Below are 25,309 nucleotides of genomic sequence, written 5' to 3' on the forward strand. Positions count from 1 at the left end.
AGTGGGGACGTTTACTGAGTGACATTGGGAGGAATTATGATATTCTGAAAATTAATAAGTAATTGTGGTAGCAGTAATGTAAATAAACAAGATTTATTTTGTCCTGCACTGCCACTGATACACAATTACTGAGAGATTGAAGTGGTCTCCAGCCTGGCTTGCCTCAGACACAGCTATTCTAACGCTGACCCATCCGCGAAGCTCGTACAATGCTTCTCAGTCCTGTGTTCCAGCTGCCCATAGTGTAGCAATATTACGATATCTACAAGGGTCTCACCGTGGCCTTCCATTGCGATCCGCATTATGGACAAGTGTGCTGGTACCGATGCATCGCCCTGCTCTCACAGTTCCACCTCACGGGCTTCTGAATACCTCGAAGTCCTAAGAGTTCCTGTGATGCATCCCTGTCTTGCCCACAGTGGGCATTTGACCCCAGTACCATGACGTCATCAAAACTCTCACAACGGATCTCTTCCCTTAAACGCCTGCTCTCTAGTATGGCAGTATTAAGGCCCATTCAAAGCTTTTGCAATGCAAATGCACTGCACCCCTGTCCTTGCATCGTGCACTGTTGCACATGTGCTGAGGCATTCGCAGAACTCTAACAATGCACCCCTGTCCTTGCACCGTGCACTGTTGCACATGTGCTGAGGCATTCGCAGAACTCTATCAATGCACCCCTGTCCTTGCATCGTGCACTGTTGCACAAGTGCTGAGGCATTCGCAGAACTCTAACAATGCACCTCAGTCCTTGCACCGTGCACTGTTGCACAAGTGCTGAGGCATTCGCAGAACTCTATCAATGCACCTCTGTCCTTGCATCGTGCACTGTTGCACAAGTGCTGAGGCATTCGCAGAACTCAAACAATGGACCTCTGTCCTTGCATCGTGCACTGTCGCACAAGCGCTGAGGCATTCGCAGAACGCAAACAATGCACCTCTGTCCTTGCATCGTGCACTGTCGCACAAGCGCTGAGGCATTCGCAGAACTCTAACAATGCACCTCTGTCCTTGCATCGTGCACTGTTGCACAAGTGCTGAGGCATTCGCAGAACTCTAACAATGCACCTCTGTCCTTGCATCGTGCACTATTACACAAGCGCTGAGGCATTCACAGAACTCTAACAATGCACCTCTGTCCTTGCATCGTGCACTCTTCCACAAGCGCCGAGGCATTCGCAGAACTCTAACAATGCACCTCTGTCCTTGTATCGTGCACTGTTGCACAAGCGCTGAGGCATTTGCAGAACTCTATCAATACACCTCTGTCCTTGCATCGTGCACTGTTGCACAAGTGCTGAGGCATTCACAGAACTCAAACAATGCACCTCTGTCCTTGCATTGTGCACTGTCGCACAAGCACTGAGGCATTCGCAGAACTCTAACAATGCACCTCTGACCTTGCATCGTGCACTGTTGCACAAGTGCTGAGGCATTCGCAGAACTCTAACAATGCACCTCTGTCCTTGCATCGTGCACTATTACACAAGTGCTGAGGCATTCGCAGAACTCTAACAATGCACCCCTGTCCTTGCACCGTGCACTGTTCCACAAGTGTTGAGGCATTCACAGAACTCTAACAATGCCCCTCTGTCCTTGCATCGTGCACTGTTGCACAAGCGCTGAGGCATTCGCAGAACTCTATCAATACACCTCTGTCATTGCATCGTGCACTATTACACAAGCGCTGAGGCATTCACAGAACTCTAACAATGCACCTCTGTCCTTGCATCGTGCACTCTTCCACAAGTGCTGAGGCAGTCGCAGAACTCTAACAATGCACCTCTGTCCTTGCATCGTGCACTATTACACAAGTGCTGAGGCATTCGCAGAACTCTAACAATGCACCCCTGTCCTTGCACCGTGCACTGTTCCACAAGTGTTGAGGCATTCACAGAACTCTAACAATGCCCCTCTGTCCTTGCATCGTGCCCTGTTGCACAAGCGCTGAGGCATTCGCAGAATTCTAACAATGCACCCCTGTCCTTGCACCGTGCACTGTTCCACAAGTGCTGAGGCATTTGCAGAACTCTAACAATGCACCTCTGACCTTGCATCGTGCACTGTTGCACAAGTGCTGAGGCAGTTGCAGAACTCTAACAATGCACCCCTGTCCTTGCATCGTGCACTATTACACAAGTGCTGAGGCATTCACAGAACTCTAACAATGCACCCCTGTGCTTGTATCATGCACTGTCGCACAAGTGCTGAGGCATTCACAGAACTCTAACAATGCACATCTCTCCTGATTTGCACAAAGCACTGGCTCCCAGCTGACACATCCGGTCTCGTGTGCTTTCCTCAGGTTAGTTTGTTCTGAGCTGCAGGGCGTGATGGCGTCTCCTTACTGACTGCCGAGACAAGCAGAGCGCGATTAATAATCAACCCGGCTCAACGCGCTCCAGGAGGAAGCGCAACAAAGATCCTTTTTCTGGCAAAATACTTCGAGGTTTAAACCTTATTTGCAGAGAGCTGCTCAGCCTGCAGATTTCCTCCACAATTTCAAATTCTTGAGCAGCCGATCAGCATTTCATTATTCTGTGGTTGATAAAAATGAGTAACATTAAGTACACTAACAGTGGCAACACCTTTTATTCAGTACCTTAAGTGTTTTACGCAAAATGTTCTACACAGAGATTGCCAGTTTCTTCTTAGCGCTTGCACGCTTTTATAAGCTTCTGCAATCAGGCAAACATTCCTAAGAGCAAGTCAAGCATTCAGGCCTCTGGTGTTAGGATAAGCTGGTAATAGCTGAGAGAGTTGAGCACATGCCAACGAAAACTGTGGCTTTTAGGTTCGAGGGTGCAATCCCAATAAGATCTCTGGGGTGGGAGGCGCCGAGCACCTTTTGCTGTGATCTGAATTGTGTGTGCACAGCACAGGCTCCAAGGCCAGTAAATAGCGCGGGGCCAGATTTACGAAGCCTTGAAGCAGGTGTAAAGCCTACATCACAGGGTTATGATCACTAAATTACTTTCTTAAATGTACTAATCCCATTTTGCGATTGGGGAAATTCTTATCAAATCACAAAATGGGTTTAGAAATGCAGAACGAGTCTCAATTTGGAAGCGATATATTTAGGGCGTCCCTTTCACACTGCAATTCGTGAAGCGATGTCTCAATGGTCTGTGACCCCAGTTTTGGACATCACCTTTGATAGGTTACTGACTATTTGCAAAGGGAGAGGGGACCCCTTGGGACTCATTCCCCTTTGGGAATGTTAGAAACAAGTTGTTTGGGAGTTGTCAGGGGATTAATGGCAACTCAAACATACTTTTTTTAAAGTAATTTTTTTGTAAATGTAATACTGCTTTCTTTAAGGAATACAGGCTGCATTAAAAATACATTTATATTTAAATGAATTCACAGACATAGTGGTGTGTTGACGCGAGCCGGCCACCGTACCTGATAGCATCCCGTTGGAAGGAGTTGCAATTTGCCTCATGAATTGGGATGAGGTGGCTCGAATTGACACATTCCAAATGGTGATTTTGCAAACCGCAAAGTAACAACGAAAGAGGAAGGGCAATAACACGACTGATCCCCTCGAGGGAAATTGTGTAAACCAACGAAGTCAGTGTAAATCTCAAAGAATGCACTTACCATCCGTAGAAGCACCAGTCTCCAAGGTCAGAGCCTACCCAATCAGTTACAGGGAGGAAAACAGACCTGCGGAGGTAATACAAATTTTGTATGAAAAGCCCTCACTCACCAACCTGGTTGGTGACATGCTTCATCATCGGGCCCCACTGGGCATGGCCGAGTGCCATCCCAGTGTGCTACAACGCCAGGTTACTGCGGAGCGGGATTGTGTGTGGTGATAGTGAATTTAAAATTCCCAATTGAGTCAAAAAAGTATTTTATTTGTTTTGCTAATTGGAAAATTAAAACATAATAAAAAGGAGTGATGGTCAAAAAAATAACAGACCGGATTCACTCCGTGGCGGTCAACATGTTTCTGCCTTTATGTGTAGTTTACAGGCTTTCTTCAGGACCAGAGTGGAAGTGTGGGTGCCCCGGTGGTGTGAACGCACTAAGGTTCACCCTCCCGTGGGCTGCTGTGTGAAAAATAATATAAAACACAGGGAAAAATCCGCCAAAAACTATAATGGTGGAGAGAAACGAGTTTATTTGTGAGGCTAGACTGTTCGTCGCCTCAGGGATCCCGGGGGAGAGGTGCGAGCAAATATGGCACACCGCCCTCGCTGCTCGGCACCCGTTAGGAACCTACACCGCCTCAAGCCACCGGGTCCGGGGACCCGGTGGCTTGAGGCGGTGTAGGTTCCTAACGGGTGCCGAGCAGCGAGGGCGGTGTGCCATATTTGCTCGCACCTCTCCCCCGGGATCCCTGAGGCGACGAACAGTCTAGCCTCACAAATAAACTCGTTTCTCTCCACCATTATAGTTTTTGGCGGATTTTTCCCTGTGTTTTATATTATTTTTCACACAGCAGCCCACGGGAGGGTGAACCTTAGTGCGTTCACACCACCGGGGCACCCACACTTCCACTCTGGTCCTGAAGAAAGCCTGTAAACTACACATAAAGGCAGAAACATGTTGACCGCCACGGAGTGAATCCGGTCTGTTATTTTTTTGACCATCACTCCTTTTTATTATGTTTTAATTTTCCAATTAGCAAAACAAATAAAATACTTTTTTGACTCAATTGGGAATTTTAAATTCACTATCACCACACACAATCCCGCTCCGCAGTAACCTGGCGTTGTAGCACACTGGGATGGCACTCGGCCATGCCCAGTGGGGCCCGATGATGAAGCATGTCACCAACCAGGTTGGTGAGTGAGGGCTTTTCATACAAAATTTGTATTACCTCCGCAGGTCTGTTTTCCTCCCTGTAACTGATTGGGTAGGCTCTGACCTTGGAGACTGGTGCTTCTACGGATGGTAAGTGCATTCTTTGAGATTTACACTGACTTCGTTGGTTTACACGATTTTGCAAACCGACCAGTAAGTGCATTAGTTGTTTCACAAATAAGAACTGATTCACACAAAGTCGGTGCTTAAATTGTGGTCACTTTTGGTAAATTGTTTCTTAGTACAGCTGGCACTGGTATGTTAATACACCTGCTGGAGATAGGGCATGTGAAACCTCAAGGTTACAGCTTCTGATGTTGGTAAAACAGCATACCAGGGTGGTACAGCTGGGAAATAGGAACAGATATCTGATATTTCCCCTACAAAACATAGAAACGCAAATAGGGCTGCCACACCTTTGTTCCGCTCTCTCCCACTCCATCTGGCCTATCAAAATACAGCATAACTTTGGAATATCCTGCCATTGCCCCGTCTCCCCCTCATCCAGCCACAAACACATGTTGACGTTGTTTTCGGTGAACCTTCAGGGAGCTCTTCAGAAAACAGAGTAAACAAACCCCCCTTAGGACAGTCAGGGAGAGAACGCAGCCTTCGAAGGCTTCCCTGCAGGTGTTCGATTTTCCAGCCATAAATGTTTTTGCCTGCCCCAATGGAACCATGAGCCCGAGGGGTGAAAACGAGCCCTCCAGGGGTTTAGGGGTGTACACTCCTGTGCCCGGAGTGTTCAAGTGACAGTAGACAATCCCTTTCATGAACCCAGACACCGCCACATCTAACTTCAACCCGAGAGTAGGCATGTATGGGCGCGTTTCACTCCACCACCACGAGTCGAGACTTGTGCATGCAGCCCCTGCAGGGTTAGGTGTGTAATTAGTGCCATGTGCCCACCTGGAATGACAGGCACACCATGCCACTCTCAGCCACTGCTGGTGGGCACAGCTGTCAGTGACACCTGTGTGAGACACCTTCAGCCTAACCTTGATTTTTAGCCCACATAACATGGTGCGTCACATGCTGTGTGAAAAGTAAAACTACAAGTCCTAGAGGAGAGAGTGTTTGGGCTGAAGTCACGAGTAGCTGGGGGTGTCGCATCACTCGAGCCCCTTTGCAATTCTGAGTGACATCCCGCCGTTGCGGGGCGCGAGAGGAGTGCAGCATTACTATGGGGTGGGGGGGGGGGGGAGAGAGGGGGACGCCGGGAATAACGCAGGAACAGCCACGCATCCCGGAATGCCGCAAGCGTAACCACGCATGCCTGAACAACGCATCTGCCTTAACCTCGCATATGCCTTTTCGGGGGTAAGGAGAAGCAGGGGGGCACGGAGAGGTGAGGTGTCTGAGATCACACAACACTTGTGGGGGCTTCAGAGAGGGGTTTGCACAGGCAGGTGCGGTGAGCTCTCAGCTCGCCTCGCAGAATGTCTTTAGGACAGTCATCCAATGATCCGAGCAGGCTCACAGAATACTCTGGACGCGTCGCTGCCAGCCGATCCGAGCAGGAGCGTAGAGTTTCATCCGTAGAGGCTGCCTAGTGAACGTGGCAGGCGCACAGACTTCCTTGGAAGCTGCCTGCTGGTCCAAGCAGGTCACATCATTATTTCTGATCCGAACAGGTGCACAGTCTTTATTGGAAGCTGCTTGATGAGCTGAGCAGCTGGACAGAATGTCTTGGTAACTGCTTGCTGATCCGAGGAGGGGCAGAGAATTCCTTGAAAGCTACCTGCTTATCCGAGGAGCACACAGAGTTCCTTAAAGGCTGCCTGCTGATATGAGCGGGCGTACAGAATTCTCATAATTACTTAGAAACTGCCTGCCTATCCAAGCAGGCCCACAGGATTTCTTGTAAGCTGCTTGCTGATCCGAGCAGGTCCACAGAATTCCTTGGAAGCTTCCTGCTACCCTAAGCAGGCCCACAGAATTCCTTGGAAGCTGCCTGCTGATCCTAGCAGGCCCACAGAATTCCTTGGAAGCTGCCTGCTGATCCTAGCAGGCCCACAGAATTCCTTGGAAGCTTCCTGCTACCCTAAGCAGGCCCACAGAATTCCTTGGAAGCTGCCTGCTGATCCTAGCCGGCCCACAGAATTCCTTGGAAGCTTCCTGCTACCCTAAGCAGGCCCACAGAATTCCTTGGAAGCTGCCTGCTGATCCTAGCCGGCCCACAGAATTCCTTGGAAGCTGCCTGCTGATTCGAGTGGGCACATAGACGCCTCTCTCCCCATACACATCGATGCGACTTTTAAGAGTCAAGAAGAAAAGATGCGTGGCTGGAAAAAGGATGCTAGGATATGACGTTATCTACCCCCACACACAGTCCCTCGTCATATTCTGCTAGGTGGCCCCGTTTTGCGTAACGCCGCAGACCCAGGGTCGTAGCTTCCATTCATGCAGCAGGTGCCGTGGTACCGGGGCCCACTGAACCCAGTGTATTGCTCTATTTCACAGCTCGATCAGCGGCAGGTGGCCCATTTCCTTTCTTGCACTAGGGCCGGTGACAAACTGGCTGCGCCACTGCACTGCCCACGCGCTGCACGCATTGCCGCTTACCCGTTTACGACCCTTTCGGTTATTATTATACATACGGCTTTTGGCTGGTTACTGATGACTGAATCCCACTCTGCTACCCGTCAATGAACTCCCCGCTTTTCTTTATTCTGGGGGCCGACGGGAGCTTATTATTGTAAGGCCGGTGAGTTTTTTCCAAACATGTGCTTTAGCCTAATTGCATTCTTGGTTTGGTTGGATCTAAGTGCCCTAGCAATGCTCATTTTGTTTCCTGCGTTGAAGGGTGTTGTTTATTAACTGTGCCCGACCATCAGAGCTGAGGAGAAGCCGCACTGGTTGGCGGGCCACCACAACACCGAGCAGCTGCCATAGCAATAAGCCAGCCTCCATCCACCGTGTGTGCCAACCTGTCACAGCCCCTAAACGGAAGCCAGGGGGTAACACATGGCGCCTGCGCTGTCTTCACTGGAGAGACACATCCGACATCTGTGGGGTCTTCACTGGAGGGACAGATCTGGCACCTGTGGGGTCTTCACTGGAGGGACTCATCTGACACCTGTGTCTTCACTGGAGGGACTCATCTGACACCTGTGGGGTCTTCACTGGAGGGACTCATCTGACACCTGTGGGGTCTTCACTGGAGGGACACATCTGACACCTGTGGGGTCTTCACTGGATGGACACATCTGGCACCTGCGGTGTCTTCACTAGAGAGACACATCTGGCACCTGCGGTGTCTTCACTGGAGAGACACATCTGGCACCTGCGGTGTCTTTTACCGGAGAGACGCATCTGGCACCTGCGGTGTCTTTTACTGGAGAGACGCATCTGATGCATGAGGTGTCTTCACTGGTAGAAAAGCATCTGGCATTCGCGGTGTCATCACTGGACAGACACATCTGGCACCTGCGGTGTCTTCACTGGAGACACATCTGGCACCTGCAGTGTATTCACTGCAGACACATCTGGCACCTGAAGTGTATTCACTGGAGACACACATCGGGCACCTGAGCTGTCTTCACTGGAGACACACATCTGGCACCTGCGGTGTCTTCACAGGAGACACATCTGCCACCTGTTGTGTCTTCACTGGAGAGACACATCTGGCACCAACGGTGTCTTCACTGGTGACACACCTGGCACCTTCGGTGTCTTCACTGGAGACACATCGTGCACCTGCGGTGTCTTTACTGTAGACACACATCTGGCACCTGCGGTGTCTTCACTGCAGAGACACATCTGGCACCTGCAGTGTCTTCCATAGGGGAACACATCTGACACCTGCGGGGTCTTTACTGGAGGGACACATCTGGCACCTGTGGTGTCTTGACTGGAGAGACACATCTGGCACCTGTTGTGTCTTCGCTGGAGACACACATCTGTGACCTGCGGTGTCTTCACTGGAGACACACACCGTGCATATGTGGTGTCTTCACTGGAGACACATCTGGCACCTGCAGTGTCTTCACAGGAGACACACATCTGGCACCTGCGGTGTCTTTGCTGGAGACACACACCTGGCACCTGCAGTGTCTTCACTGGACAGATACATCTGGCACCTGTGGTGTCTTCGCTGGAGACACACACCTGGCACCTGCGGTGTCTTCACTGGAGACACACTTCGTGCACCTGCGGTGTCTTCACTGGAGACACACATCTGGCACCTGCAGTGTCTTTGCTGGAGGCACACACCTGGCACCTGCAGTGTCTTCACTGGAGAGACACATCTGGTACCTGCGGTGTCTTCACAGGAGACACATCTGCCACCTGCTGTGTCTTCACTGGAGAGACACATCTGGCACCAACGGTGTCTTCACTGGTGACACACCTGGCACCTTTGGTGTCTTCACTGGAGACACATCGTGCACCTGCGGTGTCTTTACTGTAGACACACATCTGGCACCTGCGGTGTCTTCGCTGCAGAGACACATCTGGCACCTGCAGTGTCTTCCATAGGGGAACACATCTGACACCTGCGGGGTCTTTACTGGCGGGACACATCTGGCACCTGTGGTGTCTTGACTGGAGAGACACATCTGGCACCTGTTGTGTCTTCGCTGGAGACACACACCTGTGACCTGCGGTGTCTTCACTGGAGACACACACCGTGCACCTGTGGTGTCTTCACTGGAGACACATCTGGCACCTGCAGTGTCTTCACAGGAGACACACATCTGGCACCTGCGGTGTCTTTGCTGGAGACACACACCTGGCACCTGCAGTGTCTTCACTGGACAGATACATCTGGCACCTGTGGTGTCTTCGCTGGAGACACACACCTGGCACCTGCGGTGTCTTCACTGGAGACACACTTCATGCACCTGCGGTGTCTTCACTGGAGACACACATCTGGCACCTGCAGTGTCTTTGCTGGAGACACACACCTGGCACCTGCAGTGTCTTCACTGGAGAGACACATCTGGTACCTGCGGTGTCTTCGCTGGAGACACACCTGGCACCTGCGGTGTCTTCACAGGAGACACATCTGCCAGCTGCTGTGTCATCACTGGAGAGACACATCTGGCACCTGCAGTGTCTTCACAGGAGACACACATCTGCCACCTGCTGTGTCTTCACTGGAGACACACATCTGGCAACTGCTGTGTCTTTGTTGGAGACACACACCTGGCACCCGCAGTGTCTTCAATGGAGGGACACATCTGACACCTGTGGTGTCTTTTTTGAAGAGACACATCTTGCACCTGCAGTGTCTTTTATGTAGGAACATTATAGTCTCTTCACTGGAGGAAAAAACCTAACACCAGAGTGCATCTTCACTGGTAGGTAAGCATCTGGCATTTGTGGTGAGTTCGTTGGAGGAAAGACCTCTGGCACCTGAACATCTTCACTGGAAGAAACACACCTGCCACTAAATTGTTTTTCAGCAGAGGTGGCAGCTGGTGCCTGCTACTGTCTTTACTGAAGGACCTACCTCTGGTGAGTGTTTTCCTCGCAAGACCTTATCTGACAGTATCTGTACTACAGACGATACATATAGCATTTGCTAGTGTCTTCACTGGAAGAGACACATCTGGCATCTGAGAGGGTTTTCTTTAGTAGAGACACATCTGACACCCGCCAACGTCTTCACTGAAGGATGAGTGTGTGTTTCCTACAGGTGACCTCTCACAGAGAGAGGAAGTTGGCACTTCCTTCAACTGACCTTCGATGGAGTGGACTTTGTGGTGTCTTTACTGGAAGAGGAACATCTGGCGTATTAGGGTGGAGAGATATCTGATGCCTGAGTGTGCTTTCACTAGAGCAGACACATCTGCCACTTCGGTCAGCTTCAGTGTAAGGAATACACCTGAGAACCTCAGTGTCCTCCAGGGGCGGCTCCTCCATTAGGGCGGGGGAGTGCCGCCCCACTGCTTTCTCGCAGTGCGAGTAGCAGAAACATAAAATGGTAAAACTACCATTTTATGTTTCTGCTTCTCGCACTGTGAGAAAGCAGAAGGGTTTGGTTGGGGACGGGCGGGTCTGCTGGAGGGCAGGGGAGGAGTGGCTAACCCAATTCTGTGGGCCCTGACTGTTTGGTCGGCCCTCTAGGGCCAACCAAACCGGTCATGCGCACTCTCCGTTTTCTCCATGTAGACTGCATGCAGCCTACATGGAGAAAATGGCCTCCGCATAGGCGCCCGGCCGGGCGACGTCCCCACCAATAACAACGCTGCTATTGCAGCGTTGTGATTGGCTTAGGCAAGGGGAGGGAGGCTGCTTGCTTCCTGTTCTACAGGACCCGGCCAGGAGCAGAAATGGCGCGGGAACCAGGAAGGTAAGTTTATTATTATTTCTTTTTAAAAAAATTAAATTCCTCCCCACCACCCCCTCGTGAACCCCGCCCGACCCCTCGACCCGCGCTTCATGCCGTCAGCGACTGGTGTCCTCAATATAGGAGTCCCGTTTTACACCTGTGATTGTGCTCGGGTGTATTTACCCTATGAGAGACATATGTCATCTCAAGATATCTACACAGTAGAATACCTATCAGGCATGTGTAGTGCTACTATTGATGGATGGTAACAGTTATGAGGAAAAGACTCATTTTACACATAATCAAATAGTTTTAGAACATGTACTAAAACTACTATCTGTATTTTGGAGGCAACATGCTCCGCATTAAGAGAACTGAAAGATGTTCATATACCTCCAAACTCAAAATTAGGTCTATACTGTTTTAAAGAAAATATACTGAAGAAAAAAATCGAGCACATTTTTGTGAGTGAGACATTTATTTTTAGAATACTTTTGGTCTTGCAAGGATATAAAGAGAAGAAACCTCAATACCTTTGTTCTTGCAAGGATATAAAGAGAAGAGACATCACTGACTGACCGTATGTGCCTAGAGAAGAAACAAGCAACATTTGCTGATAACTCCAATTACTGGAGCAAACACTGGAACCTAAAGTTACCCTGCTCGGACAACCGCACTCCAGGAGTGACGTTGTTCCACTGGAGCAGGAAGAAAGGCCTGGGATCTGAAGAACTACCTTCTGGTTCTGACAACGGAAAACCGCAAGATAGTTCTCATGAAGCAAACTCATCCACGCTCCACACCTGGGCCCCGATGGTATCGCTCCTGGGGGCCACACAGAGCAGAGGTGTGAAGGTGCCTTTGTGTGAGATCCTTTTTTAAATGTGTTTATTAGGCTTTATGCATAGGGTGAAACAGCTGCTAGATTCATGGCATCAGGCAGAGAATTGCTGTAACATGCGGCACATGCAAAAGTCATTTATCGACCAATATAAACAAGGGCACAAATGTGCCCATTTTGAGAATGACATTGATAAACACTGTCATACCAAACAAAACGTCAGAACAAAGCAAACAAGCTCATGAGGCTGCATGGAAGAAGTGAGGAGTCAAGTCATATATGAAGAGGGAGGGAAACAGCCCAGAGGGGCGCTCACCAAGTGTGAAGAGCAAATAGTATGTATGGTCATGTCCCATAAGGGCAGGGCAGAGAGGGGCACCAATCCAGGAAGGGACTGGCGATGGAGACGCCATAGATACAGGGGAAGCAGTCGTGGGCACTGAGGGATGTGCCTCAGTGCACATGATCGGATCGGATCGGATCGGATAGCTACAAGATCCAGTATTCCTCACACGTTGCGTGGGAGCCACTCACCCCTGTGTGTGCCAACATATTCCGTTTTGAATGCCAGTTGGGTAAGTACAGACTCGAAGGGGAGCTCATCATTTTTGGCTTCCACATTAGGCAGAAAGGTCTCCTGAAACTTGCCACCCGTGCGGGAAAACCCACTGCCTCAGGAGCCACTGGAGGTTGTGAGCCTCTGCCCGAGTCCATGCCAATAGGTCATGGAGCCAGCGCTGGAGATCAGGTGGGACTGGCACCTTCCAGGCCACGGTCATCTGGCTTCTGAACAGAACAAAGGCAAGGTCAATGAATCTATGCAAGTGCTTGCCACCTTTTGTGCGGGTGGGATGAAAGCGTGGGAGTGAGGGCATATGCTGCCAGCTCCCCCACCGTTGCAGTCACCTTGTGCCATGCCGGTCCCATACCATGTGGTAGGACCCTGCTTTCTGTAATGTGCGGTGGGGGCAAGCAGGGGCAAGCATCGGAAACATGCATTTAATTAATTGAAGGGCAGTGTAGGCCTGATGGACATAGTTGAACTGTGTGAACCTGAACCTGGAGTTGCAAGATATCCCCATGCCCATCTGAAGTGCCCAGGACCAGGTCCTGTCTGACTGAGACTGCTGTAGTACTGCATCCCACCTGGGTACACAACCTCCACACAGTCTGATGAGGCCTCATTTAGCACCGTGTACAGAGTGATAATCGCATGCCGTGTGCCAACAGAGTACAAAAGCATATGCAGCAGCGCCAAAATGGGAGGCTCCTCTTGCCCACCACCCGAGGGGGCTCGTAGCGCACGTTTTGTAGTTTAATAGGTTAAGAACTGACCAGTAGTCAAGCTGTAAGTATCCATGATGTCCTGAAAGGACATGATGAACCCCTCGAGATAAAGGTCCCCTAACTGCTCAATGGCTGCATCCCTTCAAAGATCCCTGTCAGTGCTCCATGTCATCCCTTGGGATTTCAGCAGGTCCCAAATGGCAATTACTGGTGAACACGGGAGGTGGGTACCCCTAGAGTGCATGAATCTGTACCAGCAAGCGCGGGCCACCCCCATCTGGGTCCTTTCATGCTGGAGACAGATGGAGTAGTCGGACAGCCAGGTGTACATGCTCGCACCACTCAACACTGCTCGGACAAGAGGTAGTTCTGGGCAGGTAGCAGAACACAGCCAGGCCATTGGCCACTGCAGCTGTGCCTCTGTATAGTAAAGTTCAAAGTTGGGAGTGCCAAGTCCGCCCTCCAGCAGCGAGCACTGCATCATGGTCAAGGCAACACGCCGACGACCACCACTACATATCAGCTCAAGTAATAGGCTATCAAGCATCCGGGAAAAACTCCATGAAAGCACGAACGGCAGGGCTGCAAAAAAATACAGTAACGAGGCAGCACCAACATTTTGGATATGGCTATGTGACCCATTGGGGACAGAGGTAGTGAACGCCAAAAGGGAATGGATAGGTGGCTAGAACCAACTGCTCTGTAAAGATTGCCTTCATGAAGGTCCCTCTCGGTGTGATAAATCTGCACTCCCAAATATTTGAAGGGATTGTAACATCAATGAAGGCGCATACCTGCCGTCTCAGTCCTGTGCGGTGCTGGGCGCAGCACCAGGGGGAATAAGCAGGATTTGGGCCAGTTCACCCGTAGGTCTGACGCGTCCCGAAAATCTTCCCATAGGCACATGAGGTCAGGGAGAATGGCCTCAACATCTCGGAGGTAGACGAGGGCATCATCCACATACAGCGATATGATGTCATGAATGCCTAACTCAGGAATACCCAGTCACATGCTTGGTTATGCAGGCAACAAACAAGTGGCTCAATGGCCAAAGCAAAGATGAGTGGGGATTGTGGACAATCCTGGCGGGTGCCCCGTTGATTGCTAAATCTGTACAATCTCACCTGGCCAGTCTTCACCAGTGCGGGTGGGTCTGTGTACAGGGTGCATACCCAGGGCCAAACCCCCTATCAGTAGGGGTCGAAAAGAGAAAATCCCACCCCAGAGAATCAAAGGCCTTTTCAATGTCCGATGATAGAGTCACTTGGTTCAAAGCCTCCAGGGGAGTGCTATGTATTAGGCGCAGTTACTGGCGAATGTTGATAAATGTGTTCGAACTGGTATAAAGCCGGACTAATAGTCATGTATAGGTGAATGAGTGATGGGAAGCAAACGAATATCTTGTAGTCCAGGTTCAACAGTGAAAAGGGGCGATATGACCTGACATCTAATGGAGCAAGGCCGGGTTTTGGAAGGACAAGAATCAGGGCCTCTCAGAGAGAGTTTGGACGCCCACACTGGTCCTTGGCCTAATTAAACATAGCCAGTAGGTGCTGGACGGTCTGCGCAGAAAAGGTGGCATAATACTCGTTCTGCAGGCCGTCAGTGCCAGTTCTTATTCCGTACAATCTTGGAAATAGCTGCACAAATCTCCTCCATCTGTAGGAGCTCTGCATGTTCAGTGCACTGCAGGAGATGAGGGAGCTGATGCCACGTACAATCCCTCGTTGTAATCATAGAAGGCTGCATTGATGGCCAACTTGGAGGCAATGAGCGCGTGTAATGCAGACCATGCACCCCAATGGGAGTGCAGTGCTGTTCTTCGCGAACATGCCATGCCAACGATTAGCTGGAGTGATTGCCCTGGGCACGGTGTAAGGCCGCCATCCTCCGATAGTCATGTGGACTCAAGGATGCCTCCGCCTCGCTGTACCAGCAGCCACCGAAGTTGGACAGGTGATGGCAACCAGTATTTCCAGGGAGCACAGATCCCGCTCAATACTGACAAGGTCTTCAGTCAAGCATCGCCAAATACCCCAGGAGGCCACCAAGCAGTGGCCGTGAACAATAACCTCGTGAGCATCCCACTCCAGGGCGCAGGACAAGGCAGAACCATTGTTTTTCCCGAAATATCGAGTGAGACATTGTGTCAGAGCCTTGCAAAAGGGAGGATCAGAAAGAGCCTCAACATGCAGCCGCCAAGTGAGTATGGCGGGGTGTTGTTTGTTCCAACGCAAAGTGAGTAGCAGGGGGCAGTGGCCCAACAAGGAACGCATCAGGTATTCCACTTGGACGATCAGGGGGAAAATATGGACCGTGCACAAGAAGAGATCAATCCTACTGTGTACATCATGTACTGGAGAGTAAAAAGGTATTCTTGATCATGCGGGTGCCCCATGCTCCAAGTGTTGTCTAAGTGCATATGCGTGCGCCATTGGTCAAACTGATATGCAGTGCGGGTGCTGACCGCTGCATGCGGGGGGGAGTAGAGCGGTAAGTCAGGCACACAATTAAATCGCCACCCCAGAGCCCAGGGCTGAGCAGGTCATGGAAGAGTGCTGGGGTAAGTACATCTAAAAACCCCACTTGGTTGGCGTTTGAGGCATAAAGAACCAACAAGGTAAGGGGAACCCCTGTCTAGGTGTCCCCCCCAGTATCACATACCACCCGTCTGTGTCAACCTGCTGATTATCCAGGGCAAAGGGAAGCCTTGGGACGATCCATATGAGCACGCCCCTCGCTTAGGCCGACATAGTGGTCCCGTAGGTCTGCCCTCTTCATATAGCGCGCCCCTTATGGGTGAGATGGGTCTCCTGGAGCATGGCAATGTGGGCGTGCCGGCATTTGAGGTATGCATAAATGCGGTAACACTTGGCCGGCGTGGCCATACCGCGCACCTCCCATGTAATAATGTGATATTGAGCAGGTTGGCAATCAGGTGTTTGTCCAGGCATGATTATGGGAGATACAGAGAAGCATTGGGTGTCTGTGAAAGCACCTCTGTGTGAGATCTTAAGATGTCTTTTCTGGAGCAAGTGCAGCTGAGACTTCAAGTTATCTGTTCTGGAGCAAATACACCAGATACTCTCAAAATGTCTGTTCTGGATTAGACACATATGATTATTGAAAACATCTCTTCTGTCTGATACAGACACACCTGGCAACTGAAAGTTTTTCTAGACTTGCACGGACACCTGATACCTGCAGTTGTCTCTTCTTGGGCTGACACATTGAGGTATGACAATATCATTCATGGAACGGGCTTACCTAAGACATGCATGAAGCAACAGAAGGAGATATGATACAGTGTGAACATGCGCCCTACATGGTGAGGAAATATCACAGATGATGGGGACCAGCATGCAAAGATGCAGACATGCAAGAGTGCCTGAGGATAAAGAACTGATGATGACTACAAGAGACAAGGGAAAGCTGAAGCAGGTAGAGGATAGCCAGACTTACAGGAAAGACTTCATGTCCATGCCACGATTCCGGACCTGACCCACCACATAGTCCCAACTGCCTGGAGTGGAGCGGCTGCGTCCACCACTGCTGGCGCCGCGGTACTTGGATCCAGCTGTGCTTCCTTGTCGACCTGGGCCACTGCGCGGAGGCCGTGGGTTGCTGCCTGTTGAGTTAGGCTGGAGCTGGAGTTGACCCAGGCTCTGGCTGGTGGTTGGTTGCACATGGAAGGGCTTCTGCTGGTAGCTGAGGGGCTGTTGCAGACTCTGCTGCCGTAGCAATGTCCGTGGGCGCTGGCACTTTGGGTCTGCAGCTGAAGTAGAGATGTGCTGAAGGGTGGTGGCAGCCGGCAGGGTGGGCTCCTCAAAACTTGGGGAATGATGGCATGAAAGGAGAGAGATGGAAGGGAAGTGAAGGAAAGAAACACATAAGAGTTAGACAGAGGATAGCCAATTGTAAGAAAGCATCCCTGGTGCACACGGGCTGGGGTACCTTTGGAGGGAGTGCTTTGATAGGAGTGCTAAATTAGCAGCATTAGGACAGGAGCATGAAGAGGGTTGGACCGGATCTTGACTAAGGAAGCGCCAGGAAGGGAGCGCCAGCAAGGGAAGCCGGGATTCCCCATACAGGGAGCACCAGAAACGGGCGCTGGAATGTGTGGTCTGGGAAGGGAGCGCGAGTAGGGCCGCACTACGAAAGGAGCAAGCGAAAGGTAGCGCCTAGAAGGGTGCCACAGCAAAGGGAGCGCCAAGAAGGGAGAACAAGGAAAGGAGCGCCAAGATATGCATACTAGGAAGGGAGCGCTAACAAGTAAGTGCAAAGAAGTGAGCAACAAATCGAGACGCCGAAGAAGAAAGCACAAAGGCAAGAGCACCAAGAGTCCAAGAGTGGTTTATCAAGAGAGAGCACAAAGAAAGAAATGCCAAGAAGGTTTGCCATCACAAGAACACCTAGAAGAATGCACCAGATGCACCTGGGGGTCTGGCACTCTTCTGGCAGCAAGTGTGTCCCTGCAGACAGCCACCTTGGGCAAGGCTCCCTGTCTGCCACCTCTAAACGACAGGGAGAGGGACAAGTCCTAAAACATTGATTGTCCTGGAATTTTCCATAAGCAACCACCAAATATAACCTGGGCATCGTACTGCTACCTACACTCATTCAAAGGGCTTTGTTGAATTTATTGGACTGCTGGAGCTAAGGTACATGGAGCGACTATTCCAAGGGGTTTCGTCCTCCCTGCCCCATCCACCTAGGGCACCCGACACTTCTTTCTCGAAAGTCATGGCCTGCCCTGCCCCATCTCCTCTACTGCACATATGACCCATCCCAGCTGCTCTATAGGTGACGTCAGAGTTCAGCTAGTGTAGCCAGTCTCATGACTTCCACAGCACTGCTGAACCCAAATGTACAAGGTAGTCATCTGAGCACGAGGTCCTCGCCAACCTTAACCAAATCACTGTGGATGCTGGGCACGAGGCAGGGCTTTACCCTACAGGATCTCAGCCTGTACAACTTCCATCCACAGGCAGCGAAGAACCACATCCTGCCAGGTAGGCACTCAGATCAAAATACGAAAAACCACCCGCACAAGCTGCTCTAGAGAAAATGGAAATACCCAAACTACCAGAGTGAGTAACTCGGAGATGACCAGGGTATCAGAGCACGCCTAGATCCCGGTGTTGGCTGTTCCCTCAGGCATTCCCAGTCACAGACACATCGAGAACCCAGAGGTCACAGAGCACCTCCCGAAGCGCCAACCCAGAGGGCAGCCACACACGCCTTATCATGGAGCAGCCACGGGGCAGAGAAAAACAGCACCCACATGCAAACACAGAGTAATCATAGCACAAGGGGAAGTCATGTATGTTCATGTATGGTGGTTCTTCAGTAGACATCTGGTGTATCACCGCTCTTGGGCGTCCATGATTCCACCTTCAATGTTTTTGCACCGGTCACTGTGCACAGACGGGCCACAGAGGCTACTCTAGTTGCTGATGGGCGTTATTAACATGTGCTACAAAAGCCCCGATCCCTGAAAATTCGGGTGCTAGGATTTGTGGATTCCATGGGGGTACATTCCTGTCAGTTTGACAAATTCCTTCTATAAGTTTTCTCAATGTTGTTTCTCCACCTGAGCGTTGTGTCTCATGGTACTGTAAGGTGGGGTACTTTGTTATTCTAGTGGTTGAACTCCCACTTAACGCGGACCTGCAGATATTCTCTAGTGTGTTCACTGGTATCCAGTATTATTGGTGTCTGCTTGTGTACAAATCTAACTGATTGTCATTGTGAAGGCAAGAGTCAGCCCGAAAATATCTGGCCTCTTCTTTTTGGCTGAAACACCGAGAGAGGATCAGTACTGGGTGACAGGTCACCCTTCTGAATATTTGTGGAGACCTCATCTGCGAGAGAAATGCACAGAAAATGCTAGTTTTTGATGTCTGTGATCCATCCACATGGACATGGTAGGCCTGGGAGTTTCTTTATTAAAACGAATACTTAGTTCACTCATATTAAAAAGAAGCGTAAACTAGTTAGTGGGACGTTTTGAAACTGATTATCGTGTGGAGGAATCCGGTGCATATCAACTGATGACTGGTGAGATTTGGAACATAACCTCTTGATCATTATGAAGGTCTCTGCTAGAGGCTGAAACACGGAAATAACTTTTCTGGAGCTTTGATAAGCCAGTGGCATGGTGTAGAGGGTAGGTTTGAGGCCTCAAAAAACATGACTTGCACTTCCATGACATTCGGAAGTGCTGAGTCATTGAAGATCTCACCACGGCAATCTGTATCTAACAGTCGAAGCATGTTGATGTGTAAGGTGGTATTTTTCCCATTGACGTTTATCATGCCATGGCAGGACTTACTGTCTCTCTCTGTAGCTGCAGAGTCGAATAGCCATGGCCTCGTTACGAGTAGCTCAGTTAATTGAGGAGTGTGCTAACTTCTGTTATTGAGATTATTGCAATTAAGAGTTTTGCTGCTAATACAGCACTGCAGCAGTTTTAAACTGATAAATTTCGGAAGGTCAAACCTGCTGGAATTGATAATGTGTAAAATGCTCACTAAATATTGGGACATGCAGATTTTGGTGCGTTAAACACCAAAATCTGAGTGGTATTTCCCTTTTTCAGGACCAAATTCTTTAACTTGGAGTTATTTTTTATATCCAATAAATTCCATCCCACCAGACTCAGATTTTGTTGGCTGTCATAAATATTGGCCCAAACACCTGACCACTTATAATGATGGCTCTAAAGTTTGGTTTGAGGCTTTTGACACTGAGACCATCCTCTGAGGATGGCACAGTCCCATGTATCAGCAAAATGCCACATTTTCCTATGCCATGATTTTTTTTACTGTGTGTTTGAAATGGGGTCTCTAGTTGGCAGTGATTTGCAGCCTGCCCAAGTAAGGACCCTAAGTCGAGTCAGGGTACGACAGTCACACAGCTAAGCTAACCCCAGCTCACACCCTTGGTAGCTTGGCACGAGCAGTCAGGCTTATCTCAGAGGCAATGTGTAAATTATTTGTATATACACACACACTCACAGTGAAAACATTACAAAAGAAGTCCACACCAGATTAGAAAAAGCCAATATTTATCTGAATAGAACAAGACCAAATGAAAAAAATCCGACATACACAAGCCAAAATATCACTATTAAAAGATTAAGCAAGTTTAGTCCATATAAATCAATGGATGCTTTTGTTTTAGCTCGGTGAAGGCGAGCTGAGGCACCGGAAAGCAAACCAATGCGTTGGTTCCTTATTGCACAGGGGAGGTGATGCGTCGGGTCCTTACTGGCAGGGGAGGTGATGCGTCGGTTCTTAACCACTAGGCAGGGGAGGAGATGCGTTGGTTCCTTCCTGTCAGGGGAGGTGATTCATCAGTTACTTACTGGCAGGGGAGGGGATGAGTCAGTTTCTGGACATTCGGCTGCAGTTCCTTACTGGGATGTCAATGAAGAATCGGCGCTCAGCGGCAATGCGTCAAAAATCCAGATGCACTATATCGATGCGACAAGCAGGCGCTGCGTTGATTCCTCAGTGGCGAAGCAGGCCCTGCTTCGGAGTCAGAGCAGGTGTCACAGATATAGGCAACACAGGGCTCAAAACTCCTGCTGCAGCAATTTTTCTGACACGCTGCAATGGCGTGCTGGGGCCTGTGGTGAAAGCTGTGGTGGATGTGTCAAGTGGGAACACAGTGGTAATGCGTTGATCTTTTGCAACGATGCGTCAATAAAACAAGCGCTGGGAGGCGATGTGTGGATTTTCTCTTTAAGATGACCAGGTTGGACTTCCAAGAGCCCAGGAACTGGATTTGGTACCACTTGGCAAGTCAGGACTCTCACCAAAAGAGCCCAGGCACTGGCAGGTGAAATCTTTGATGACCCTGAGACTTCTTAACAGGAGGCAAGCTCAACTCAAGCCCTTGGAGAACCCTGGAAGCAGGATGCAGAAAGCAAAGTCCAGTTCTTTCACTCCCAAGACAGAAGCAGCAAGCAGCAGGCCAGCATCACAAAGGAACAGGCAAAGTGGCAGTCCCTTCTACAACATCCAGCTCTTCTTTCTGGCTGAATATCTCAGTCCAGAACTGTTCTGAGTTTAGGCTGTCTGAGGTCCAGTACTTATACCCATTTCTGCCTTTAAAGTGAGCAAACTTCAATAAAAAAGATTTTTAGTGCACAAGACTTGCCTTTCCCGACCTGGCTACAGACACACTACCGGGGGGTGGAGACAGCTTTGTATGAGGACAGGCACAGCCCAATTCAGGTGTCAGTGACAACTCCTCCAACAACTCTAGCTAAGGAAGGCCCATCAGCCTGGCGATGGGCCATCAGGATATGCAAGCCTTAGCTCCCTTTGTGTGAGTGAATGCACAAGAGCCCAACCGTCAGCCAACCCAGACGTATTCTACAGACAGACAGAGGCATAGTATGGGTAACCAAGAAAATTCCCACTTTCTAAGAGTGGCATTTTCAAACTTACAAATAAAAAAACAACTTCACACAAAAATGTACTTTTAAATTGCGAGTTCAGAGACCCCAAACTCCAAATCTCTATCTTCTCCCAATATGAGATTACCTTTAAAAGATGAAGGCAACACCTGTGTTACACTATGGGAGAGACAGTCCGTGTAATAGTGAAAAAAGAAATTAGCAGTATTCCACTATCAGGACATGTAAACACACCAGTACATGTCCTAACTTTTACATATACTGCACTCTGCCCATGGGGCTGCTTTGGGCCCACCTTAGGGGTGACTTACTTGTAGTAAAAGGGTAGGTTTGGGCCTGGCAAGTGGGTGCACTTGCCAGGTCGACATGGCAGTTTAAAACTACACACACAGACGCTGCAGTGGCAGGTCTGAGACGTGTTTGCAGGGCTTCTCATATAGGTGGCACAATCAGTGCTGCAGTCCCACTAGTTCTTTTGATTTACAGGCCCTGGCTCCTCTGGCGCACTTTACTAGGGACTTTCTAGTAAATCAAATATGCCAATTATGGATAACCAATCACCAATACAATTTAGACAGAGAGCAAATGCACTTTAGCACTGGTTAGCAGTGGTAGAGTGCCCCGAGCCCTAAAACCAACAAAAACAAGTTAGAAAAAATAGGATGAAGAAGGCAAAAGGTTTGGGGATAACCCTGCAAAAAGGGCCAAGTCCAACTGTGTGCATGTGTAATCATCATACCTGTTCCCCCTTCTGACTGTGATGTTATGTTATTGGCATGTATATAGTGCACATTAAAACACTGATATGACTGTGTGGTGTTCTTAGCAATTCTACGCCTTTTGAACTTGTTCATAGTGTACCATTGCTGACCGGATTTAGATTTGCCCTATAATGGTGGGTTACAAGTATTGCGCTCAGGTCTTATATAAGGTGAAGTGGCTATTGCTTTTGTGTATAATGGGTGATTGGGCATCTTCTAAGTCAGTGCACCAGACCATGGTCAAGTAGAAAAGGGATGTGTACATGGAGATTATTGGTGGCGAGTGTTGCTGTTTACAATGGCATCAATAAGATAGCCTGTTTGTGTTTTGTTGGGTGTAAGGTAGATGTTGTGAGTAATATGCTCAGATGGGTGTTAGTTTGTAGGAATTCATGTCAGACACAGGTGAAAGCCACCAATTTGACATATCTGTGCTGGATGTATGCAAGGTGTTCTCTCTAATGTGTTCGAATGTTTTTCTTTGTGGTTAATACTGTTGTGATGGGGCGTGGCCAGCAGCTGCAGGATGGCGGATGGGTGAGCTCTGTCAGAAGGCTCAAGATCCGCAAACACCTTTTGCCATCCCTGCCTCGGAGGCCCTGTTTTGGGCAGTACTGGGGTGTGAGAAAGGGGGAGCATAATTTATCCTTTGCTGTGAAGCCTTGTGCCTGTGTGGAAGTTGCCTACAACACCGAGGCCTACTTGGCTTGCGCAGCCCGCCTTGTGACCTATTTTCCGATCAGAGGGTCCCCGCGCAGTCTGAGCACTCACAGCACGGAGAAGACACACCTCCGATTGGGGCTACTTAGTGGGCTCAGGAGGTGATGGAGGTTTGCCTGTGCGCCACGCTACCGCCTTGCCTGAGTGCAGTGTCACCAATTTGGAGGAGGCCCGACTCCTCTTTCTGCCCACGCACAGAGCATCAAAAAAACGGAGATACTGTGGTGAGTATAGGGTATAGGTGCTTGTCTGGACCCTACTGCTAATGGGTGGCACCCTTTCCGACGCCGGACTGGTTTTGTTTCCCCCTCATCTCTCCCTTGCAGTAACATTGCAGTGGCTGGCCTGAGTGGCACGGGAAGCCCGCGTAGTAGGTCCGAGCATCTAATCACGGCCTGAACAGGGACTCGAGAAGGTTGGGGGAGGAGGGGCTTGAAGACCCATGCCAAAAGACATACTGGGATACTGCTGGATGTTGGTAGCCACTGTTTTACGGGCCCTAACGCGCAGAGACAGCCATGTGCATGAAGATAGCGCAGCTGTACACACCTGAGGTCTGATTGATTTGTGAGCCTGGAACACACTACTGTGAAGAGAAGGAGTGGTGGGAGCCTACTTGCGGCTGGTTTGAAGCGTGGCTGGCAGGGCCGCTTGACTGCTCATGCTCCTTGGCACTTGTGCTAACAGAGGTGAAGCAGGTCCTACATAATGGTCTGCCTGCATTAAAGTGGAGCACCTGACAGCACAGAGGGGCCGATTCACAGAACTAACTTAAGACAAAATCCTAAACTTACTACTTTTGGTATTCACAGAAGTTAGAATTTTGTCTTAAGTTTGTCTTAAGACAAACTTAAGACAGACTTAAGACAGACTTAAGACAAAATCCTAACTTAAGTCTGTCTTAAGTCTAGTTTGTCTTAAGTCTGTCTTAATTCTGTCTTAAGTCTGTGTTAATTCTGTCTTAAGTTTGTCTTAAGTCTGTCTTAAGTTTGTCTTAAGACAAACTTAAGACAAAATCCTAACTTCTGTGAATACCAAAAGTAGTACATTTAGGATTTTGTCTGAAGTTAGTTCTGTGAATCGGGCCCAGAGATCCCGGCACGGGTGGGCAGATTGGGACACCAGAGAACTGCCTCCCTATGGTCTGGCACCGTCGTAGTGTCCATTTGACATTGGCTTTTATGTCATTCATCGCTCCCCCACTCAGTTTCCTCCCTAGGACTGCTCGTGCCACCCCATAACAAATCCGAGACTGTGCTGGAGGTCTGGCTGGTCCGTGGTTACCACTCACGAACTCCAAAGTGACTCCTGGTATCGTCAGAGTGGTGGTCAACTTCTGGAGAAGGCTAACTAACACTGGGAAGAAGAGGAGGAGCAGGCCCTCAATCACTTGGGTGCCCCAACTCTGATAATATCGATCATACTAGCTGAGACCCGGTGTTGGATCCCTCAGAAACGACCCCCTCTGACTCAAAGTTAGACAAAATACTTGTGGCCATAGCAGAATCTAGACAGGACCTCCGCATCAGAGTTGATGCAGTGGTGGTGGAACTAGGTAGGCTACATGAAGACCAGAGGAAGCTAACAGATCTTGTAACTCACACTGAAACCACTATATTGCAGATACAACCATCCCTGAAGGAATTGGAAGGAAAAGACTGCACAATCCCAACCAAGGTCCAAGAAATGGAATCTAGAGCAAAAGATTCGGAGGGGCATTCTCGCCGAACCAACCTTGGCACAGTGGGCTTTCCGGAGGGGGCTGAAGTTGAAGACCCTGTGAACAGCTTTGAAACATGGCTGCTGCAGTTCGTGATTTTGGACAAGCTGTCCCCTAATTTCTTCATGGAACGCGCCCACCGGGTCCTAGTATGGCGACCACCAGCAGGCGCCCTATAGTGGCAAAATTAATGAATTACAGGGATTAGGAGACAAATTCTGCAGGCAACCTGGTTCGGAGGGCCCTTCTGCTATAAAAATGCCTGAGTATTAATTTTCCCGGATTACACGGTCATAGTACAACACAGCCGGTCCTCATTCCTGGGAGTTAAACGCAGACTGCGGCAGGTGGGGCTGCGTTATTCAATTTTCTTCCGAGCTGAATGTGATGGTCAGAAGTAGGGGTTATTTCTTCACGAAACCAGCTGATGCCTGGGACTGGGTGGAGCAAAGATTATACA

At 49.7% G+C, this 25,309-nt stretch overlaps 1 protein-coding gene across 5 annotated transcripts in view; it reads right to left on the bottom strand.

Annotated features, from left to right (window-relative positions):
* SYT7 (synaptotagmin 7) overlaps window positions 1-25,309 on the bottom strand; it is an 807,051-nt gene that overhangs the window by 249,138 nt on the left and 532,604 nt on the right. For all 5 annotated transcript variants that reach the window (XM_085648533.1, XM_085648532.1, XM_085648534.1 and 2 more), the window contains one exon: window positions 16,683-17,051. In XM_085648533.1, the coding sequence (XP_085504659.1) occupies window positions 16,683-17,051 (369 nt within the window). The remainder of the gene's footprint in view (window positions 1-16,682; window positions 17,052-25,309) is intronic.

The sequence above is a fragment of the Triturus cristatus genome, chromosome 3_2, assembly GCF_964204655.1.
Source record: "Triturus cristatus chromosome 3_2, aTriCri1.1, whole genome shotgun sequence".
NCBI classification, from domain to species: domain Eukaryota; kingdom Metazoa; phylum Chordata; class Amphibia; order Caudata; family Salamandridae; genus Triturus; species Triturus cristatus.